Source organism: Crinia signifera, chromosome 2 (genome assembly GCF_055691185.1).
Source record: "Crinia signifera chromosome 2, ASM5569118v1, whole genome shotgun sequence".
Taxonomy (NCBI): Eukaryota; Metazoa; Chordata; class Amphibia; order Anura; family Myobatrachidae; genus Crinia; species Crinia signifera.
The window spans coordinates 297,787,304-297,807,802 of NC_139218.1; the positions used below are offsets into that span (position 1 = coordinate 297,787,304).

Genomic DNA, 20,499 nt, shown 5'->3' on the forward strand with positions numbered 1-20,499 from the left:
TTTCCATCTGCCGCTCCCATGCGTCCACCAGGGGTCTTAGGCACCGATATCAGGGAATGGAGGCAGCCAGTTCAGGGGATGGAGGTAGCCGAGCTACTGATATCCATTACCGGGTAGCCACGGCTAACCAACCCGGACCATTTGGAGCAGGATTTTTAGCTCCAGGGAGCTCGCACACACCACCTCACTCCCGCGCTGCCGTGGTCACGCCCCAAAGATAGGGGAACTGTTCTGATATGTGACTGATGTATTGGCCCCCTTAGTGTTGGTTCTAAGTGGAGAAATTTACATGTAATTGATAAAGGCAAGGAACGGCTGTAATAAAGGCAGGAACACAGCGTAACTTGTATTGCAATAAAGCTGTGGCTGCTACATTGTAGCATTTCGTATTCAGATTAAAAGAGTCAGTCGCACACAGATATATTGTTGCATTGGAAAATAAATCAATGCAGTTGCCTGATGCGTCGTAGTATCTATTTTTGGCTAATATGTATTTTCAGCAAAAATACATTAAAAAGTTGCCTGATGTTATCAAAATCTTACACGACCTGTCTACTACCTTTCCCCCAACTTGCTCTGTTGTCCAAATTCCCCCCATCCCAGTTGGTTGATCCAGCATTCCTCATACTTACTATGTTTCTTGCAGCAATTTCCTTCTCTCCTTTGCTGTTGGAAAGAAGGGGCGGGATGTATTAAAATACATCACCACCCCTCGCTGCGCCACCACAGCAATACTATTGCATATGCACTGACATATACAATTAGCATCGCAATGTGGTGACAGAGGCCCCCGCGATACCAGTGATGTGGTGTGCGCGGAGATCTCCATCACCTACCTGGGTGCCTCCTCCTCCCCCACAGCCAGAAGCCTAACCAGGCTCTCCCTGGCGCCTCCTTCTCCCCCCTGCAGCCGGAAGGACCTCCAGCTGTGTTGCTAGGGGGAAGAGGAGTTTAACGGGTCCAGGCTTCCTGGAGGAAGGTAAGCCAGGGGAAGGGGAGTCAGCATCTGCAGTGGGTTGTGGTGGGTGGCGATAAAAAGCCTATAGGCTTCTATAGGGTATCACCACCCAAAGGTGGCGATACCCTGGCTGGTGAAAATGCGGTGGCTTGGTCTTAATACATTTTAAATGTGGTAAAACCACAGAAAACGGGGGTTTTACTGCATTTTTTCTTTAGTACATCCTACCCATAACATGTAGGACAAAGAGCAGACCTTACAGGTATACAAAGAACCATCACCTGACTAATCTGATACAGTACTGTCTATTTAAATGTACTGCAATGATGGTTGGACTGCCTACCCAAAAAAATGAGTGATGTCTATGAGGATCCTTGTTGTACTTAATGCAGGTGGCTGCTATGGAACTTCTGGGACCTCACATCCATATTTTCCAAGAGAGAGAGAATTTGCTTTTGCGAGTGAACCAGAATCAGGCGCCAAATGTACAAAGCTGTAAAATATGACATTGTACTGTATTTGCTGTCCATTGCTGTAGTGTGTGGGCCAAAAAAAGTGTTCATTCAAATTTTTAAATACTTTTACCTATATATATATAAACAGTTGCTCCTCATTTCATTTCTGTTTCATATCACATGATAGCGTTTTGATGACAAGGGAGAATGAAAAGGACCAGCTGCTATGGCTGGTAACCGAGCATATCTGACCAGTAAGTGACAGTTAAGCCACTACGCAGACATATTCTATCTGAAGCTGCAAATCTCTTCAGATTTCCCTTGAACTCTCCCAGATATCTGATCTAACCCTGGACTAGTGCAGTTAATTGGCAACTTATGGTTAGCCACCATTGATGCTCCTGATCTGATAGAAATGCTTTTTCCATTGAATGAAGAGTTTCCAATGGTTGCCTTCCATTTAATTTTGATTTCTGATGGCTTTTCCATTGCTGACTGCTTGTGTTCAGATGCTGCTACCCAGAAGTGGTTTCCACAGCACAGTTTACCGATATGTCCATTTTCATTGCACTCGTGATTATTTGTGGGTGCGACTGGCTTGCCACGTTAGAGTGACCACGTAGGAGCACGTGTGAATAGGGGCACCTGCCATCCATAGGAAATGCTATTAGCAATGGCGGATAAGACTGCTCACACCCAGGCATGTGTATTCCTTGCTGTAATACATACGCACGTGCAAAAGCATCTCAGCAATGTTAATTGGGGACTCATTTGTATGTACACATGCACAAAGCTCCAGCTACTCCTGCACATGCGAACACTGATGGTTATATGATTAAATGGTTTTGATGCGATCACAACTACTCAACACATCACGCAACTTGATATTGAAAGCCTGGCAACGATTCAATGCTAGGCTCCTGATGTCAAACCCTAGGACTCACAAGTTAAATTTCAGTGGTGCAGTCTGTGGGCTTACCAGAACCAGTCCATAGACTATTCACACATGCTTAAATTAGTTGCTATTAAAGAGCTCTTTAATGTGGTCATGTCCCCACTGGAGATCCATCTCTTTATGGGCCTACCATTGATTTTCTTGCTTTACCGTTCTACTGCAACCATTTACTATTAACATGGGGTAGATTCACTTTCTGTCAGTTTTTCAAGGTATCAATGATTGGCGCCTTTGTCCGATGGGTTTTAAACTGCGCTAGCAATTAAAGCTACATTAGACTAGTATAGCATTTGACCTAATGTATAAAACTGATGGAATTGTTTTTGACAAAAATGTTAAAGTGCAGGGTAGAAAACTACCCACCCTGGCCAAAACGGGTTAATTACAGACACCGTTTGAAACACATTGGTCAAAGCCGCCGGTCATCAGTGGTTCACTATTAAATCGACATCTACTGTATAAATCTAATTATTTTTTTGCATAAAGTTTTGTATATGTCTTTACAATACATGGGTGAAAGCTGCAAGGACCTACTAAAACATCAGGCCGCCTGAGTGATACATACCGGTATGTGAATCACTTTATAACTGGTGTAAATGCAGCATAACAATTTGGCAAGCTATAACAATGTTGAATAAAATTGGTACATTAGGTTGAAATGAGTGATAATTTCTATTTGCCCATAGGACGTTATTTGCTAGTAAAAAATATATAAAAAACTATTTATAAAGAAGCATGAGAATTACATAAAACATTCAAGCATCTATGTGTCCCCATAGTACAATACTATAGAAATAAAATGATATTTCTGCTGCTAGAAAATGGTTCTAGTTGATATCTAAACAACAGTGGTATTCTTTTTGTTCAATTTGTTTTTCTTACGGATCTGGCCATCATTACTAAGGGAGAGAACGTTTGTGATTGAAACTAACAAGACTGTTCCAATACTGCCATGATTTATTGTGTATATCAATATGGCTTTGTTAACATGTAGACTACAAACAAGGTTTTAAACAATGTGGCACACCATTTCAGCTGGAGAATCATTTTATGCCATCTGCCTATCAGATGGTTGGTAACCAAGACTGCGTATTAATGCCACATGTCTGACTTTTCTCCCATGTAGTAGCTGCACTGAGCTTTCTAATCACGATCTGTAAATGCTGTCAATGTATACTGTACAATTTAAGACTCATATTAATAAAGCTACCTTGTTTCACTGCATAGCTTGGAATACAAATACCAGTTTGGAACATTGTACACTGACGTTAATGCTGGAAATGGATAACAGTAATCTGCCCAGTATTTACTTACTTAAGTGTATGGCAAAAATGTGTGTCATTGGAAACTCGACTGCTTCAAGGTTCCACACATAACTAGAGAAAATAATTGTATTAATTATTAAATTTAAATAAACATTATAACATAATAATTGTACATATAATTGTATTTAAATTATTGAATTATGTCCTATAAGGATATCCTACATTCCACTATGAGAGGGTGAAACGTAGAGTACAACTCAATGTCTTTTATATGTTATATCCGGTATCCTTTCTATAGGTCAACAGTGTCTAGGTTAATAGTCAATAGGTCAACACCTATTTTTTTTATTTTTTAAACTTTTTCATACTTTATCATCCATATGGACTCCCACTGGGAATGGTAAAGTGTGCTGAGTAGAGCAAGACACCTTTACTGAAGCATGGCGAGTGAAACAAACTATGCAAGGGGTCCCTTAACATTAGTTTGGGGTCCATGTGCTGAAATCTACAAAATGACACAAAAAAAACCACGAAAAACTCATATCAACATTTTCATGTATTGACTATTTCCATATCGACCTGGTGACCTTTGTCTTTTCTCGGACCATTGACTGTTGACCCAGACACATGACCATTTATACTATAACCTACTGTTCAGAATAATAGCTGAATAGTAGTAATATTATTTTTACTATTAGTAATAATAATATTAGTAATGTAATTACTAAACAATCTGTTCTGACCATTTTGCAGGTTTAACAGCGGCGGCTGCAGCTGCTGCTGCCGCTACCAACGCGGCCATAGCTGAAGCAATGAAGGTTAAAAAAATCAAATTAGAAGCTATGAGCAACTACCATGGCAGCAATACACAGCACGGGGCAGACTCTGACAATGGTGATCTCAATTCCAGTGTTGGTAAGCACTAATTCAATTGAACATAATCACATATAGCTTGTTACTTGCATACCTTTGGTCTGACACTAAAGAATAACATACATTGGGGCAGATGTATTAAGCTTTAACAAGAGATAAATCCAAGGGTGATAAGGAGAGATAAACGTCCAGCCAATCACCTGCTAACTGCCATGTTACAGCCTGTGTTTGAAAAAAGTCAGTAAGGAGCTGATTGGCTGGACGTTTATCTCTCCTTATCACCGTTGCATCTATCTCTTGTTAAGGCTTAATACATCTGCCCCATAATGAGAATAGTTTGATATTTGAAGGGTATAGTCTCTGTCATATAATATGTTGAAAGCATGAACTAAAAGATATTTATATGATATTTATAATTTTGAAAACCTGTCTATATGAATAAAAGGGATACTATATAGCCCAACAACAAATTCATTATTTTTAGAATGTTTTGTTGAAAGTGTTAATAGTTTATTGAAAATCAACTTATGTTGAAAACTACTTACTATGCTTATTACATATAGTAGTTTTTTTAATATTACAGTATATTACAGTGTTTGAGATCCATAGAGATATACACTCATGTTCTCTCTGGTCTCCCTGAAGAAGAGGAATAGAATGCAAGTGGTGATTTGGTTCCCATTAAAGAGTATGATGTGAGAGTGTATTTTTGCAGTGTATGTTACTTTAGAAGTAATAATGTATAGTTGTTTTATATATATATATATATATATATATGTCTAGACTCCTCCGAAACACTACCATCTGCTGGCAGCGATTGAAACTACATCTACTAGCTTTCGAAGAATTGGCTTTGAGCTGGCTTACTAGTGTATATATTTTCACAAAAATAGAGATGGACAAAAAAATTTGTGAGTGATTAAAAAAAAAGTACTCACATTTGAATTAGGTGACATACGGGTCTATTTACTAAGCTTTGGAGGCTGATAGGAGCTGGTTGATACTTTGTGGGTCATTCTGGTTCACTCACATTATAGCGAGTTTTTCCCTGTCCAGATGTTTAGGGGTCTGCGTATGCCCATAGTCTATTTGTCTATTATGCGCATGTGCAGAATGCATTTGCGAATGGTTTGGCGACTTGCTCACCAAGCCATTCGCAAGGATATGGGCAGGCCAGGGGCAGATGGCGGCAGGAAAGTGGAATGCCCAGAATTTTATTGGTTCCCCCGTGAAAATGCTGGGCATTGTCATGGGTACGCGGACGGGACAATTTCTGCCGGGGGCAGGCGGCTGATGTTACAGGACGTGACCATCGAATGATTTCTCCTGCAGCGGAGGTATGTAAGGGTATGTATATATGTTACAGACCTCCTCGCATGTTAAAGAGGGGATTCCGCGGTGCGGGGGGGGGGGGGGGGGCGGCTATTCGGCAGAGCGTAGTCTCATGTGCTTGGTGCGATGTTTGCAGTTTGCAGAGTAAACCAGAACCGGTCCCTTTATCTCCATCCACTTTATATCTCTACAAGGCTTAGTGCATATTGTAGATTTATTGTTTATTTATATATAGTTTCTTATATAGTGCAGCCAATTCTGTTGCGCATTACTATAAGAAACAGGGAAAAAACAAACTGGGTAGTAAAAAACTGACATAGAGGAAGATGGACCCTGCTCGCAAGTTTACAATCTATAGAACCCATTTCTCATTAATGGCCATATGCTGACAGTGGCTGCAGTATAATTATGTATGGCTTATAAGAACCTCTTCACCCATCCACACACTTACATATTTGAGTTATTTATTTTATTTTGGAGGTGGCAATTAACCTACCAGAATATTTTTAGATTGTGAAAGGACCCTGGAGGAAACTAACGCAAGCACTGCAAACTCCACACAGTTAAGGCTGTGGTGGGAAGTGAACTTATGACCTCAGTGCTGTGGAGCAGTACTGCTATCCATTACACCATCTTTGTTGTTGTCCCCCATTGTCTATTGCAACAGCATTCCCCAAATGGGGCCTGCTTTTGTGCTGATTATCAAGCCAATTGGGTGTACTAATGCATTCCTGATGCAGTGTTATCCCACAACTTCCTGCTTACATATGAAACCAGTATCACAAAGGACAGCTCTTCTGATAAGAATTGTAATTTGAGTATACAGGTTTCTGACCCAGGAGTCATTCTGTGCATGTACAGAACAACTTGGCAGCCATGAGATGAGAAGCCCATATACACTGCATCCAAGCCCTGGAATGCATTGCTTTCTGAGAGCTTTGTATGTATGGACAATATTGCCGAGAACGCGTTTTTTAGTCTTTAGCCACATTTTCCCATTAGCACCTAACAATGGTGAGAATTAGACAACAGCTCCAGGGCTCTACATATAACTAGGTCCATAATTATGACAGCATGATGATGACCACCACCCACCTGGTCATACATTCAGGTCCATAAATAAATTGGGACATCAACATAATTATCATATTTTGGGCTCTGTACACCACCACAATTTAGTTAAAATGAACTAAACAAAATGTCCTCTAACTGCAGACTTTCAGCTTTAATTTGAGGGTATTTACATCCAAATCAGATGAACGGTGTAGGAATTAAATCCCACTTTTTAAGGGAACAAAAATAATGGGACAAACTAAACAATCCTAAATCACTTTTTAATACTTTGTTGCAAATCCTTTGCAGTCAATTACAGCCTGAAGTCCGTAACGCATAGATATCACCATACGCTGGATTTCATCCCCGGTGATGCTCCTCAAGGCCATTACTGCAAATGTCTTCCGTTCCTGCTTTTTCTTGGGGCATGTTTCCTTCAGTTTTGTCTTCATCAAGTGAAATACATGCTCATTTGGATTCAGGTCAGGTGACTGACTTGACCATTGCATAACATTCCACTTATTTGGCTTAATAAAAATGGTTGCTTTTGCAGTATGCTTCAGGTCATTGTCTGTCTGCAATGTGAAGCGCCGTCCAATGAGTTCTGAAGCATGTGACTGAATATGAGCAAATAATAATTGGGCAGCATGGACGGTGTAATGGTTCGCATTACCGCTTCACAATGATAAGGCCATGGGTTCGATCCCCACCATGGACCTAACTTTGCAGAGTTTGTATATTCTCCCCGTGCTTGCATGGGTTTACTCCGGGTACTTCAGTTTCCTCCCACAATCCAAAGATATACAGGTAGGTTAATTGGCTTCCAACAAAATTAACCCTAGAATGTGTGAGTGTACATGTGGTAGGGAATATAGATTGTAAGCTCCACTGGGGCAGGGACTGATGTGAATGTTCAAATACTCTCTCTGTAAAGCGTTGCGGAATATGTGTGCGCTATATAAGAAACTGGTAATAAATAAATAATATTGCCTGAAACACTTCAGAATTCGTCATGCTGCTTTTTTCAGCAGTTACATTATCAATAAATACAGGGGAACCAGTGACATTGGCATTTTCAGGAAAAAAAGGAAAGAATGTCACTGTGTGGTGCACCGAGAGGAAGTTTAATAAAATGTAACTTTTATTGAGAACAATGTTAAAATGTTGCGAATATAAGACATACAACATACATATAATGACACAGACAGCAGCCCAGTACAGTGCAAGCACAATTTTTTCATGAATGCAGCCTTACGAGATTTATGCTTTATTAGTGGGGGAAGACAGTACATTGGTGCCCCACTGTGTGAGGATTAAGTATCCTTTTTATTCTACACTGTCTGTGTCATATGTATGTTTTGTGTTTTACAGTATATTTTGCAACATTTTAACATTGTTCTAAATAAAAGTTACTTTTAAAATGTTATTAAACTTCCTCTCGGTGCACCACACAGGTACAATCTTTTCTTTTTTTTCCCTGAAATTGTATTATTTTTTGTCCAGTGATAGCACACCCTCGAAATCTTGACCGATATACCATGGTGAATATTCTTTCATGGGGGGTCTCCTGTACATATAAATATATTACTCTCCTGTGCGACTGGCATCACTCCACCTTTCTTTTATGCCAGTTTCATTGGCAGCCATACATGCCCACACCATGACATTACTAACACCATGCTTCACTGATGAGTTAGTATGTTTTGGATTATGAGCTGTTCCTTTCCTTGTACATACTATTCTCTTCCCATCACTCTAGTACAAGTTGATCTTTGTGCCATATGTCCATAGGATGTTGTTCCAGAACTGTAAAGGCTTTTTTAGCTGTTGTTTGGCAAACTCTAATCTGGTCTTCTTGTTTTTGAGGCTCACCAATGGTTTACATCAGGGGTGTCCAAACTTTTTGAGACTAGGGCCAGATGGTGAAGTGTAAATGTGTGGGGGCCGACCATTCAACCTGACATTCTTTGAATCATTAATCACATCAGAATGGTCCCCCACTCTGCCCCCATTCACTCTATGTCCCCCAGCCTGCCCCTTCACTGAATTTCCCCAAGCCTGCCCCCATTCACTGAATGTCCCCCAGCCTGCCTCTCCTTCACTGTATGTCCCCCATTCACTGTATGTTTCCCACTCTGCACCCATTCACTCTGTCCCCCAGCCTGCCCCCCTTCTCTTAATGTCCATCAGTGCCTCCATTCATTGTATGTCCCCAAGTCTGACCCTCATTCACTGTATGACTCCCATTCACTGTATGACCCCCATTCACTATGTACCTCACTCTGCCCCCATTCACTGTAGGTCCCCCAGCCTGCCCCTGTTCTTCCTTCTCTGAATGGCCATCACTGCCTCCATTCACTGGGTGTCCCCCAGCCTGACCCTCCTTGACTGTATGTCCCCTACTCTGCCCTCTCTCTTCTCTGTATGTTTCCCAGCCCCTTGTGTGAGCCAGAGGAAGGAGAGGCAAAGCAGGCACTGCAAGGACAGGAGATGCTTGGGCTCCCACTGCCACCCTCCTCCGCTCTGCATGTTATGGGAGCAAGCTTCCACCTTGATGCCCCCCTCCCCAATCCCTGCTGTCACTGTGATTGGGGAGTAGGGTGATATACGATTACAGCAGCAGGGGTCAGACGCCAAACAAATCTGACTGTGGTGGCAGGCACCTCCTCACTGCAGCAGATAGAAAGGTAAAGGCGCGCTCACCGGGGCCCCACCTTTCCCACCTTTAGTGTCCTGTTCTGTGCTTCCCACATCTGATGCTCTGTCCACTTCCAGCTGGAGGCTGCGGGCCGCTTGAAATAACAGCATGGGCCGCAATTGGCCCCCGGACCTGACTTTGGACATGCCTGGTTTACATCTTCTATATTCACTCTTGTGAAGTCTTCTCTTCATTGTTGACTTTGACACACATACACTTACCTCCTGTAGAGTGTTCTTGATCTGGCCAACTGTTGTGAAGGGTTTTTCTTCACTAGGGAAATAATACTTCATCCACCACAGTTGTTTTCCGTGGTCTTCGGGGTCTTTTGGTGTTGCTGAGCTCTCTGTGCATTCTTTCCTTTTAAGAGTGTCCCAAACAGTTAATTTGGCCACACCTAATGTTTTTGCTATCTCTCTGATGGGTTTGTTTTGATTTTTCAGCCTCACTGATAGTGACAGCTCTTTGGGTCTCATATTGAGAGCCAACAGCAACAGATTCCAAATGCAAATGTCACACCTGGAATCAATTCCAGATCTTTTGGATGATGAAATAACGAGGGAATAGCCCACACCTGTCCATGAAATAGCTTTTGAGACGATTATCCCATTGCTTTTGGTCCCTTTAAAAATGGGAGGCACTTATAGAAACGTTGCAATTCCTACACCGTTCACCTGATTTGGAAGTAAATACCCTCAAATTAAAGCTGAAAGTCTGCATTTAAAGGATATCTTGTCTGGTTCATTTCAAATCCATTGTGGTGGTGTATAGAGCACAAAATTTGAGAATTGTGTCAATGTATTTATGGCCTTGACTGTATGTTCAGCAAACAATCATAAGCATGAAAGTTGTATTTTACTTATTCTTACAAAATGATGAACGTTAATATATTTTGGGACACAGGGCTGGTTGTGTACATGCCCACATACAGCTGCTGAGTTGGCACAATATGACATGTTCATCTTCTGCTCCAGGCCCATGTGCCCTTTAATCCAACCCTGTCTGTGGGTATACATCCAGGCAATCTTTTATTTATTATTGCCATGATAAGCTTATAATTATTAGACCAACAACCCGATAACTAATAAATATGCCCTTTTGTATTGATTCCCAAATTTCGAGATAGAATTTGGGAAATTTTCCAATAGTGTATCACTTTTGTGTGTCAGGGAGGCAAATGGGTCAGATACTGTAAATGCACTGACGTACCTATAATGGGCAGTGGCGTAACTATAGAGGGTGCAGGGGGTGCAGTTGCTATGGGGCCCAGCGGGTTGGGGGAACCCCCGGGCCCAGCATGCTACCCCCTACACCACTTCTAGTGTTAACACTGATGAGGGCTCGGGGACACTATCTAGCCGAAGACACGGGGACACTAACTGGCCACGGCTTCAGGGACACACTTACATCCTGGCTGCGGCTCCGGGGAAACCCTTCCCGGCCGTGGCTCCGGGCATTCACTTCCAGCCGCGGCTCTGGCTTGCTGGGCCAATGTAAAAATTATAGGCAACACCATACCTCCTGTGCGGCTCTAGACATGCCAACACTAGTGAAGACCTGAGTAGGGGGGGAACCTTAACATTTTTTTTGCTATGGGGCCCACAAATGTCTTGTTACGCCCCTAATAATGGGTACAGGGTGTGTGGTGCACACAAATCCCTGGGTCCTCCAGGGTGGCCAACAAAGGGCACACCCTACATCCATTTAATTCTACTTACCAATCCTTCGGCCTTCTGCTTTCAGCAGAGCTTAAAATATCACTGGGAAAATGGCCAGCACATGCGCAATAGGGATGTCCCCTGGTAAAATTCCACAGTTTACTGCACCGCCGTGGAGGTGGGGGCCCGATCACTGCCTGCACTCATACGCCCTCATTTCTTAAAACACCCCTGTGTAGATCCTGAGGGTAATATTTGGAAGCACTGATGGCATCCATTTCACAATAGCCTTAACCTTTGCACTACATGCCCCTGGAAACTTTCATAGGATAAATTAATATTGGTAATTGTTTTTTTTTTTGCATTAATAATTTAACTCATTTAATACAGTGCTGTTGGAATCACTTACGCGACTCTTGATTTCATTGTAAGGGTCCTTTAAAACATACTTAAGAATCTTATTGAAATTAATTGAATAAAGCAAACGATGTGCCAATTATTAGACACCTCATTGGGTCTTAAAGAGAGCTTTATTTCATACAGAAATGGCAATATTCTTTATATGCAAATATTTAAATGCTTCTATAATGACTTAGTAATCCAGGAGACATAGTGAATTTAATAGAGCATATTATTACTCCAAATAAGTATTGCAAACAGTTGTGAACTTGTTACCGCTGAATAGCAAAGGTCAAAATGTAAAGGGAATCGCAGGCAGGCAAAGATGCAAATAGGTAATTATTTTATCTCCCACATTCTAATTTAAAATGATAACCTTGAGTTCGCATCCTCCTACAAGAATTACCATTTTAGGGGAGAATAGAAAAAACATTTTTTTGGTTGATAAAAAAATAATAATATTAAAGCGTTAATGGCATAAGAAGAAGAAAAAAATGTGACCATTCCCCTATCCAGAATCAATTGGATTCTTTTAGTTTAATATTTACTTGCTAAGATGAGATGTTAGTCTGCTTGGTGATAAACAGTCTGCTGCTGGCATCTGAAGGTGACCTGTCAGTTCATATGGACAAATCTCCTGCTTACTGAAATGTACAAAATAAATCATTAAAGCAGGCAGGTGCTCATTCCTAGATTTAAATCACCATAGATTTATGATTTGAATTAATGCTTCATTTGGTCATTGAAATAGATGCTGACAAAATGATATGCAGTAGCTGAATCTTCCATACTGTAGCCGTCCTAATATTGATTGCTGAGATGTCTGCAATCTCTTCTTTATATCAAGTAGTTTCTTGTGACAGATTGCTTGATATGGCCCATATTATTGATAAGACAATGCTGTTCGTGGCATGCACACAATTTTCCTGAACATTAATATAAATTGCTATATTTGTGTAGAAAGAGAGGAGGTGGAGAACAGAGTAAAAGTAATATTTTAATGGAGATCTGTCTAGTATAAGCTTAAATGCGTTTGAGGGTACAATTGTGACAATAAATTCTATGATAGAATGAAGTTGATTGTGGAAATGTAAGGCTTAGTGGAAACGCTGGGGATAAATCAGATGTGATTGGAGTAGCCATCGCTGATAGCTCTATGTTAATGAAGCAGGAGGTGTTTAAGTAGATGCGTCCTGTTACAGTAGTAATATCCTAAAACGCAGGATCGGGTCATTGTGATACCTTGTGGCACCCATGGGGTCATGGAAGCTACCCTACTTGTAAGAGGCTAGGAAACTCTGTGCAATGACAAAGTTCCTGTCCTCTTCCCTAAACAACTTTCCCAAAAGAGGTCGTTGCTGTCCCCTCTCCTCCCATAAATCAATCACTGACAATCTGATGCTGTACTGCGTCCTGTGTCACTGGGCCCATTCACACATGTACAGAACGAATGCTGTATACACACACAAAGTACTGAACATTTGCATATCATTGTCAATAAGGAACTTCAATGTGTAGCCAGTCAGTAACTGTAGGTTAGTGGGATTTAGCCTGTGGGAGGGCTTAGAGGGCCAGCAGGAGGGTTGTGAGGCAATGGGGAAGAAGGGAGTTGCACTATGGTGGTGGTCGTGCTGCAGGGAAGGAGATCAGCAGTGGCGGAAGTCATGCTGTGGGGTAAGATGAGAGTCGGGGAGAAATGTGCAGCCTGGGGAGTCACACTGCGTCGTTGAGACAGACTGCAGCATGACGTTTTTTTGTGTGTGTGTGTGTGTGTGTGGGGGGGGGGGGGGTCAGGTCACGCTACAAAGGGGATACCACCAATAATCCAGCAAAACAGAGTCGGAAACCTATCAGGTGGATTATCAGTAGTGTACCTATTTGTTTTCCTACAATGTCTTCTATTTTTTTTTTGTACTCTGTACTACTATATGGAGATGTTGGAATAGGCCCTTAGTTATACTACAGTACTTAAAACATACTTTGCCTACTTTTGTTACCTTCTTCTAGGAGACCCAGGAAGGTACAGAAAGATTAGGTGGGTGGTGAGTTTCAGATCTCAGCCACTTTGGTATAATGTCAGTAGCAGGGATATAATGTGAATGCATGATCATGAGTGAGATTGTCAATGGTTATTCTTGCGCTACTTCTCAAAGCAACATAATCACATCTTCAATATGAATACACTGTATATTGTATTATTGTTATTATTATTATTATTATCATCATCATCATACATTTGTAGAAGATGGCTCAGCTGAGATACTGCAAGAGGAGGTTCAGAGAGGAACATTTAGGGTACATTAGTGTTTTATTGGTGGAAGTCAAAATAAAGAGATTGGTTTACAGAGAGTGCTTAAATTTAAAGCTCAAAGTAAAATTCTGATCAGGCTACATAGGGAATTTATCAAATGGAAGTTGTATTGAGAGCTAGTTACCAGGTGAGGCATTTACTACTATAGCATGTTGTGGTTGGCAGAAAGCATGCTTCCTGTAGGATGTCACTCTCTGCCTTTTCTTGCAGCCCAATCTGGCTTCTAGGGGCTGCAATCGATGTTGTCCATAGAAGATGGTGTTTTGCGCATGCACAGTCCAACCGCCGCTGGTGCACATGCGCCGGTCCTGGTAACTGCCAGATCCATTGCGCAAGTGCTGACAAGCTGATTGTCTCCTCCTCTCCAGATAGGCATGGGTAGTGGCAGACCCCTGCCACAGTCAGATGGGAGCCGCCATTGGTTGTGTACCCATTCAGCACTTTGCCATGCATAATGACTGCACATTGAGTCAGGTAATGATTTACTAAATAGTGCTGGCAAAGACAAAGAAATGTGCTAAATATTTCTGTCTTCTTTTACTATGAAGCAAGGCATTGGCTGCTGTAATTAGTATGTTACCTTAATACTACATTTCTCAGAATATGTTATTGGAATTGTCAGGATTACAGCACAATAATGACGCCCACAAAAATGTGGATGTTTTAACATTGTTTCATTGTTTCAACTTTCCCCTTGTAGAATAATCCCAAACTCCTTTCCTCTCCCAGGTGCGGCCACACCATTGTAAACATACAGATTGAGCCAGCCCGCCAGTGCGACATATCCATAACACTTGCGGGCACTGACGGAGGCTGGTGGGGGCATGGCTGGTAGACAGGGATACGTAAGCGGCTAACTCGCTCGCTGGTCCCACTCTGCAAGGTGGCGAGGACCGGGGACCGGGTGCTTCCCTGCCCATCTCCGCTTCAGCGAACAAGGAAGCAATTCAAGTGTTGCTCTATTCGGTCATGCACAGCCATTGGCGCTGACGTTACATTACATAATATGCCTGAGGGTATATGGATAAGCGTACAACGTGGTCAGCTTCTGCAACACAATAATACATTATTATGTAATAGCCAGTTATAAATCATAAGCAGTGACCTAAGAAGCACACAAGGCATATGGGGCCAGATGCACTAAGCTTCAAAAGTGATGAAATAGAGAGTGATAAACAGCCAGCCAATCAGCTCCTACCTGCTATGTCACATGCTGTGTTTGAAAAATGTCAAACAGGAGCTGATGGCTGGCTGTTTATCACTCTCCATTTTATCACTTTTCAATCTGGCCCATAATCTGAAAGTGTACAGTCACTGATGCAAGATAAAAACATATGTAAGAAATACTCTACAAATACAATGTTTACATATGGACCAGTACCAGAAACAACTATACAATATACAGTAGTCAAACATTAAAAATAGGACACAGGGATTTTCTTCACATCTGTGCTTGTACTGAGCACAACATTATGCCATTTAAAGGGGAAATACTTCTTCTGAAAACAGGATTTCTTGGTTTTCAGAGATGCTGCACATTACGTTGCAGCCCGAGAGTATTACACTTTATATGTGTTCTGTAGTTGTTTATTTATTAAACTTCACACAATAAATACTCACACAATTAATATTATAGTCACACAATAAATATTGCCTATAGACAGTCATTGCAACAGGGACACTTGGAATTTAGGTTACTTTCACTCTGTAATACCCCTCTCACACCACAGTCAAAACCCTGGTTATTCCCTGGTTGCCGCCTGGTCAACCCATGTCGAGGTGTGGTGTGAAAGCACCAAAACTAATAACCCGGGTCAACCAACTCAGCAATTCGACCCATGCTGAAAGAAGAGTTAATCCTGGGTTGTCCTGTGTGTTATTGGAGACCCGGGATTAGTGTGAAAGTGCCGAACCTGAGTCGAAGTCGGGTTGGATCCAGGATCAAGATCCGGGGTCTGACCCAACATTGCAATGTGATAGCTGTATAATAAACAATGACAAAAAGCAACAGCTGTATCTGCACACAAATAAATATGACTACATGAAAATATATTCAATTTTATTTTAATTCCAGAAGAGTGTGACTTGATTATAACTAGTAATACAGTAGGTTTCTGAAACAGAAATAATCAGTTACAATGTCTCTGGTGTATTTTGTACACAAATACACAATTTAAGCAGATCTTCAAAAAAGAAATTTTCCGTACAGCAATATCTGATATACAGAACTCATAAACACACATCTACAACAGCAAATGGCTTGCTTAATAGGAAATGAGTTCATACTTATACAGATTATGATCTTAAAACAGATGTCCCATGAAAATCGCATTGTTTAAACTACATTCACAACAAAACGTTATTATTTCTTAAGGAAGTGAATCAATCATGAAGACATTGTAGCTGTGTGTCTTAAAACATAGGAAACAAAGACCATCATAATATTCTGGAATAACAGGGACATAAACAATCACAGAATGAATAGAAGACTACAGTAACATACTATACTACGGGATGCAGTCAATTTGCCGGTGGTCGGGATCCCGACACTGGAATCCCGACCGCCGAAATCCCGAAACTCTCTCCCTCCGTGGGTGTCCACTACACCCATAGAGGGAGAATAAAATAGCGTGCCGAGCGTAGCGAGGCACCGGGCCCGCTGCGTGGCGAGCGCAGCGAGCCCGCAAGGGGGGGGCGCTCCACGTCCCCCCATGTCGGGATTTCGGCGGTCGGGATTCCAGTGTCGGGATTCCGACCGCCGGCATTACATATCGGATCCTATACTACAATATCAGTTTCAGATTTTCTTCTTCTAATGTTTTCATCTACTGAATTTGTATTGGTAGTGCTTTACACCTTTGCAGATTTGCTTCTGTGGGGCAAGTCCTATGAAAGTTGTGTTTCATTTGGCAAATATTATTAATGGTTGGTTTCACACGTAAGGTGTGTGTGCACATGGGTATATGTGGAATTCGATTCGATATGTCGTTCGATTCGATCTGGCACTCCATTAGATTTCAAATTGATTCCTACTATACAGTCTTGCCTGGCAAGACTACTTTTCTTTTCGGTTTCCACTAAACGAGAATGCGCATCGGGATCGAATTTGCATCGAATGTTGCTAAAAGCATTCAATGTGCATTAGATTTCCATTTGATTTCCATTCGATAGTCAAAATTGAATGTTATATCTAACCGTGTGTGCACAGCATTACTTGTAAAAGGCCCCTTATAATCTATATTGAAATTTCAGAAAAGCACTTGTTTGTTTATACTGGGTATGCCACTCCGATTTCACTGTAAAAAGATAAGAAATCATTCCAATATGCAGTTCCAATTTCAGATTATCTGTAAAACCAACCAATTCTTTATATTCTGAACATCATTTATCTGATGGTCATTTTCTGATGATCAAGCTGACCATGACTCCTCGTGACTTTCTAAGGCCAAACTGTCCATCTGGACTTCTGGCAAAAGAAGGGCTACTGGGACAGTCTGGCATAATAGCCTGGCTGAGCAGCTGTGTTTGGCGGCACATAACACAGACAGCAAGGAGCTGGCCAAACAGCGCCTACTTTTGGTGCTCTGATCAAATGCCTGGTATTCAAAGATGGGCTGGTTAAACATTTCCACCTCCCAGTGCTCTGTTTGTCTGTCTGTCATACAGAAAGATGGGGGCATGCCCCAAGACCACAGTCCTGTGAGCTGTGACCATGCCCCTTGTTTTGGAATGCTAGGACCAGTTTAGGTCCCTAGTCCATCCCTGCTTGCCCAATTTGTATATAAGCTAAGGGTGGAATTGACTTAGCCCCAATCAGGGGTTAAAGTGTGGGGGGACTGGGTGGAACTGAGTTCCACCACCTCTAATGGTAGGGGGAAATTAGTTTCACCTCATCCACAGCCAAAAATTCTGTCCCAGCAGTTCCCCTCTGTGGCATGTCCTATGTTATTGCATGCCATTCTCACCACTGAAGTGAAAAAGAAGGAAGGGGAAGCTGCTTGAGGAACAGAGACCGATATGTGTAACTGGTACTACTGCTGTTGGTGTTATGTGTATAAGCAATACTACTATGGGCATTATGTGTAAGCGACACTACTGTGTGGCATACATGTATAAAGAGTACTACTGGGTAGCGTAACTTTAATAAGGGGCACTGCTGTGTGTCATAATGTGAATTAGGGGCATTACTTTGTGGTGTAATATGAATAAGGGTGACTACATGCAGTGTAATGTGAATATGATTTGTGCTGCTGTGTGGTATAATTTGAAATGGGGGTACTATTGTGAGGCTACTGTCCCTTTATAAAGTATAGGAGGTAGGGCACAAATTTTTTAGCTTTCGGGGATGCCAAAACCCCTGGCACTGACATGGGCTTCACCTAATAGGGAGATGGGGGGGGGGTGTGTGTTCAGTGGCATGAGAAATGAGTTCCACCACCTCTCCCAAACCACTTTAAGCCCTGGCCCCAATAATTTACTAGGTGTGAAAAAGGATGGTAACCTCAGGGTTTAGCATTCATTGAAAGCCCCCCTTTCCCCTCCTAGTAAATGATACTGTTAAGGGATGTTAACACATAGAATCTGGGACAAGTTTGTGGATCAATGTGCTAACATGGTTGCTGTACCTGAAAACAGGCTATTTATTGGTAATTTATTTCCTAATAACTATAGCCTGTGGACTGCCTTTATGTGGGTAAATTGAATAGTCCTAGGGGATCAATTAGCTTGAGGAAAATTACTGTGACTAATTGAATACCCCCCCTAAATCATTGATTTGTTTAAAGGCGCTACCATTTTAAATTGGAGTGCTCCACATAAAAATAATTAAAACTTTTCTTGTAAATTGATTTTATTATTTACATTATATGGTTAATTCCGCCGTTCTTGCAGACCATGCACACTGACTTTATCTAGAAAAAGCAGTAATTCTTTACTATATTGTGTCTTTTGTCTTCCTTCCTAGTAAGGTTCTAGGTGTATCATTCCACTAACAGTTAATGCATTAGATAAGTGAATAACATAACATATATGAAATCATTAGATTTAGTGTGTTCTAGTTGCTATTGTAAAGAACCCATTAACCATTTTTTCATATTTTCGGCCACTTTTCAAACCTATATAATTCTCAAGTGTTGCACACATGCTAATATAACATAACTGACAATGTTAAATATCCCATATTATTAGGAAAATGCATTTCTGTATGACATATCTTGTACTTGATATATTTGTACTTGACAGATCTTGATACATGCAGTACCTTGAATTTGCTGTGGGCAATGCAATTATTCATCTGCCCGCTTATGGTCTATTAACACATGCACAAAACAACCTGCAAGATTAGCTTCTCAGTGATGTTGGTATGGTAGGCCAAGGACTAATACTTTAAAAGCCCCCACTCATTCTCCTATAAACGCAAAAGCATTATTATGACTCTATGACCATAGGAGTTAAAATAAGTGTTGCGTGTAGAACTTACTATTTATTGTAATGATAGACTATTGCTGTATGTACATTACTTAATATTCTAAATTGAAAAATATATGTTAAATAGTTGATTATCAAGCCACTGTTAAATTATTGCTTTAGAATATCTGATTAAAAAGTTGGGGCCAGATACTTTTGAAATACATAGATTTAGAGGTTAATGAAGAAGTCCCAAATCCCAGTGATAACTATTAAGATACTCAGGGGTAGATTTATTAAGCTTTGTGAAGTGGTAAAGGGTCTGGTTTTTATCACCAGCCAATCAGCTCCTACCTGTCATTTTTCAAACCAAGCCCGTAACTTCACAGTTAGGAGCTGATTGGCCGGTGATAAAAAAAAAAACAGACACTTTATCACTTCACCGAGCTTAATAAATCTACACCTCACTTCTAACACAGATGTCGTAGGTATGCTTTAAGTACCCGTGCCTTCTTTAAGCATGTATTTAGTAACGACTTTATATAGATTGGAAGCTTTAGGCATGAAGTGGATATTATTAATTGACTAGAGCACCGTCAAGAACCTATATGAATATTCCACTAGCATAATATGAAAAGTTCCCTATGGGGTTATCAATGTAATAACAAAACAAAAGAATAAATCAATGATAATGTCACTAAATCTTTACATTTCTGGGACACTTCTAGCACGATATCTGATATTTAATTTGAATCCGGCATTTTTTATGCTGCTTCTATGTTTAGAAAGTTTGAAACTTTTCAGTTTCATTGAAAAGTCTCCAAGACCTTGAGAAATCAAATAAAAGGAAAGTGAAATTTCAGGCCACTGAGCACAGTACTGCACTTGCACATCTGATTCTCTGCCTTGGCAATGTTAATGAACCTAAAATCCTCCCAATAATTAGATGAGGGAATTGCTTATATTTTCAAACAGATGATGCTGCTATAATGAAACGATTGACAGGGAATTTCGTAGTGTCTACACTAGTAATTTTGTTTATGTTGAAACAAAAATAAAATTCAAAATAACTTTAGTTTCAGATCAATGGAAGCGAGGCAGTTTCATTGTTAACTTTAGCCGATAATTTACAAGTG

At 41.0% G+C, this 20,499-nt stretch overlaps 1 protein-coding gene across 8 annotated transcripts in view; it reads left to right on the forward strand.

The window, feature by feature from the left end:
* DACH1 (dachshund family transcription factor 1) overlaps positions 1–20,499 on the forward strand; it is a 326,897-nt gene that overhangs the window by 152,633 nt on the left and 153,765 nt on the right. For 7 of the 8 annotated variants that reach the window (XM_083168873.1, XM_083168877.1, XM_083168875.1 and 4 more), the window contains exon 3: positions 4,387–4,548. The exons of the other annotated variant lie outside the window; for it this stretch is intronic. In XM_083168873.1, the coding sequence (XP_083024999.1) occupies positions 4,387–4,548 (162 nt within the window). The remainder of the gene's footprint in view (positions 1–4,386; positions 4,549–20,499) is intronic. 8 annotated transcript variants of the gene reach the window in all.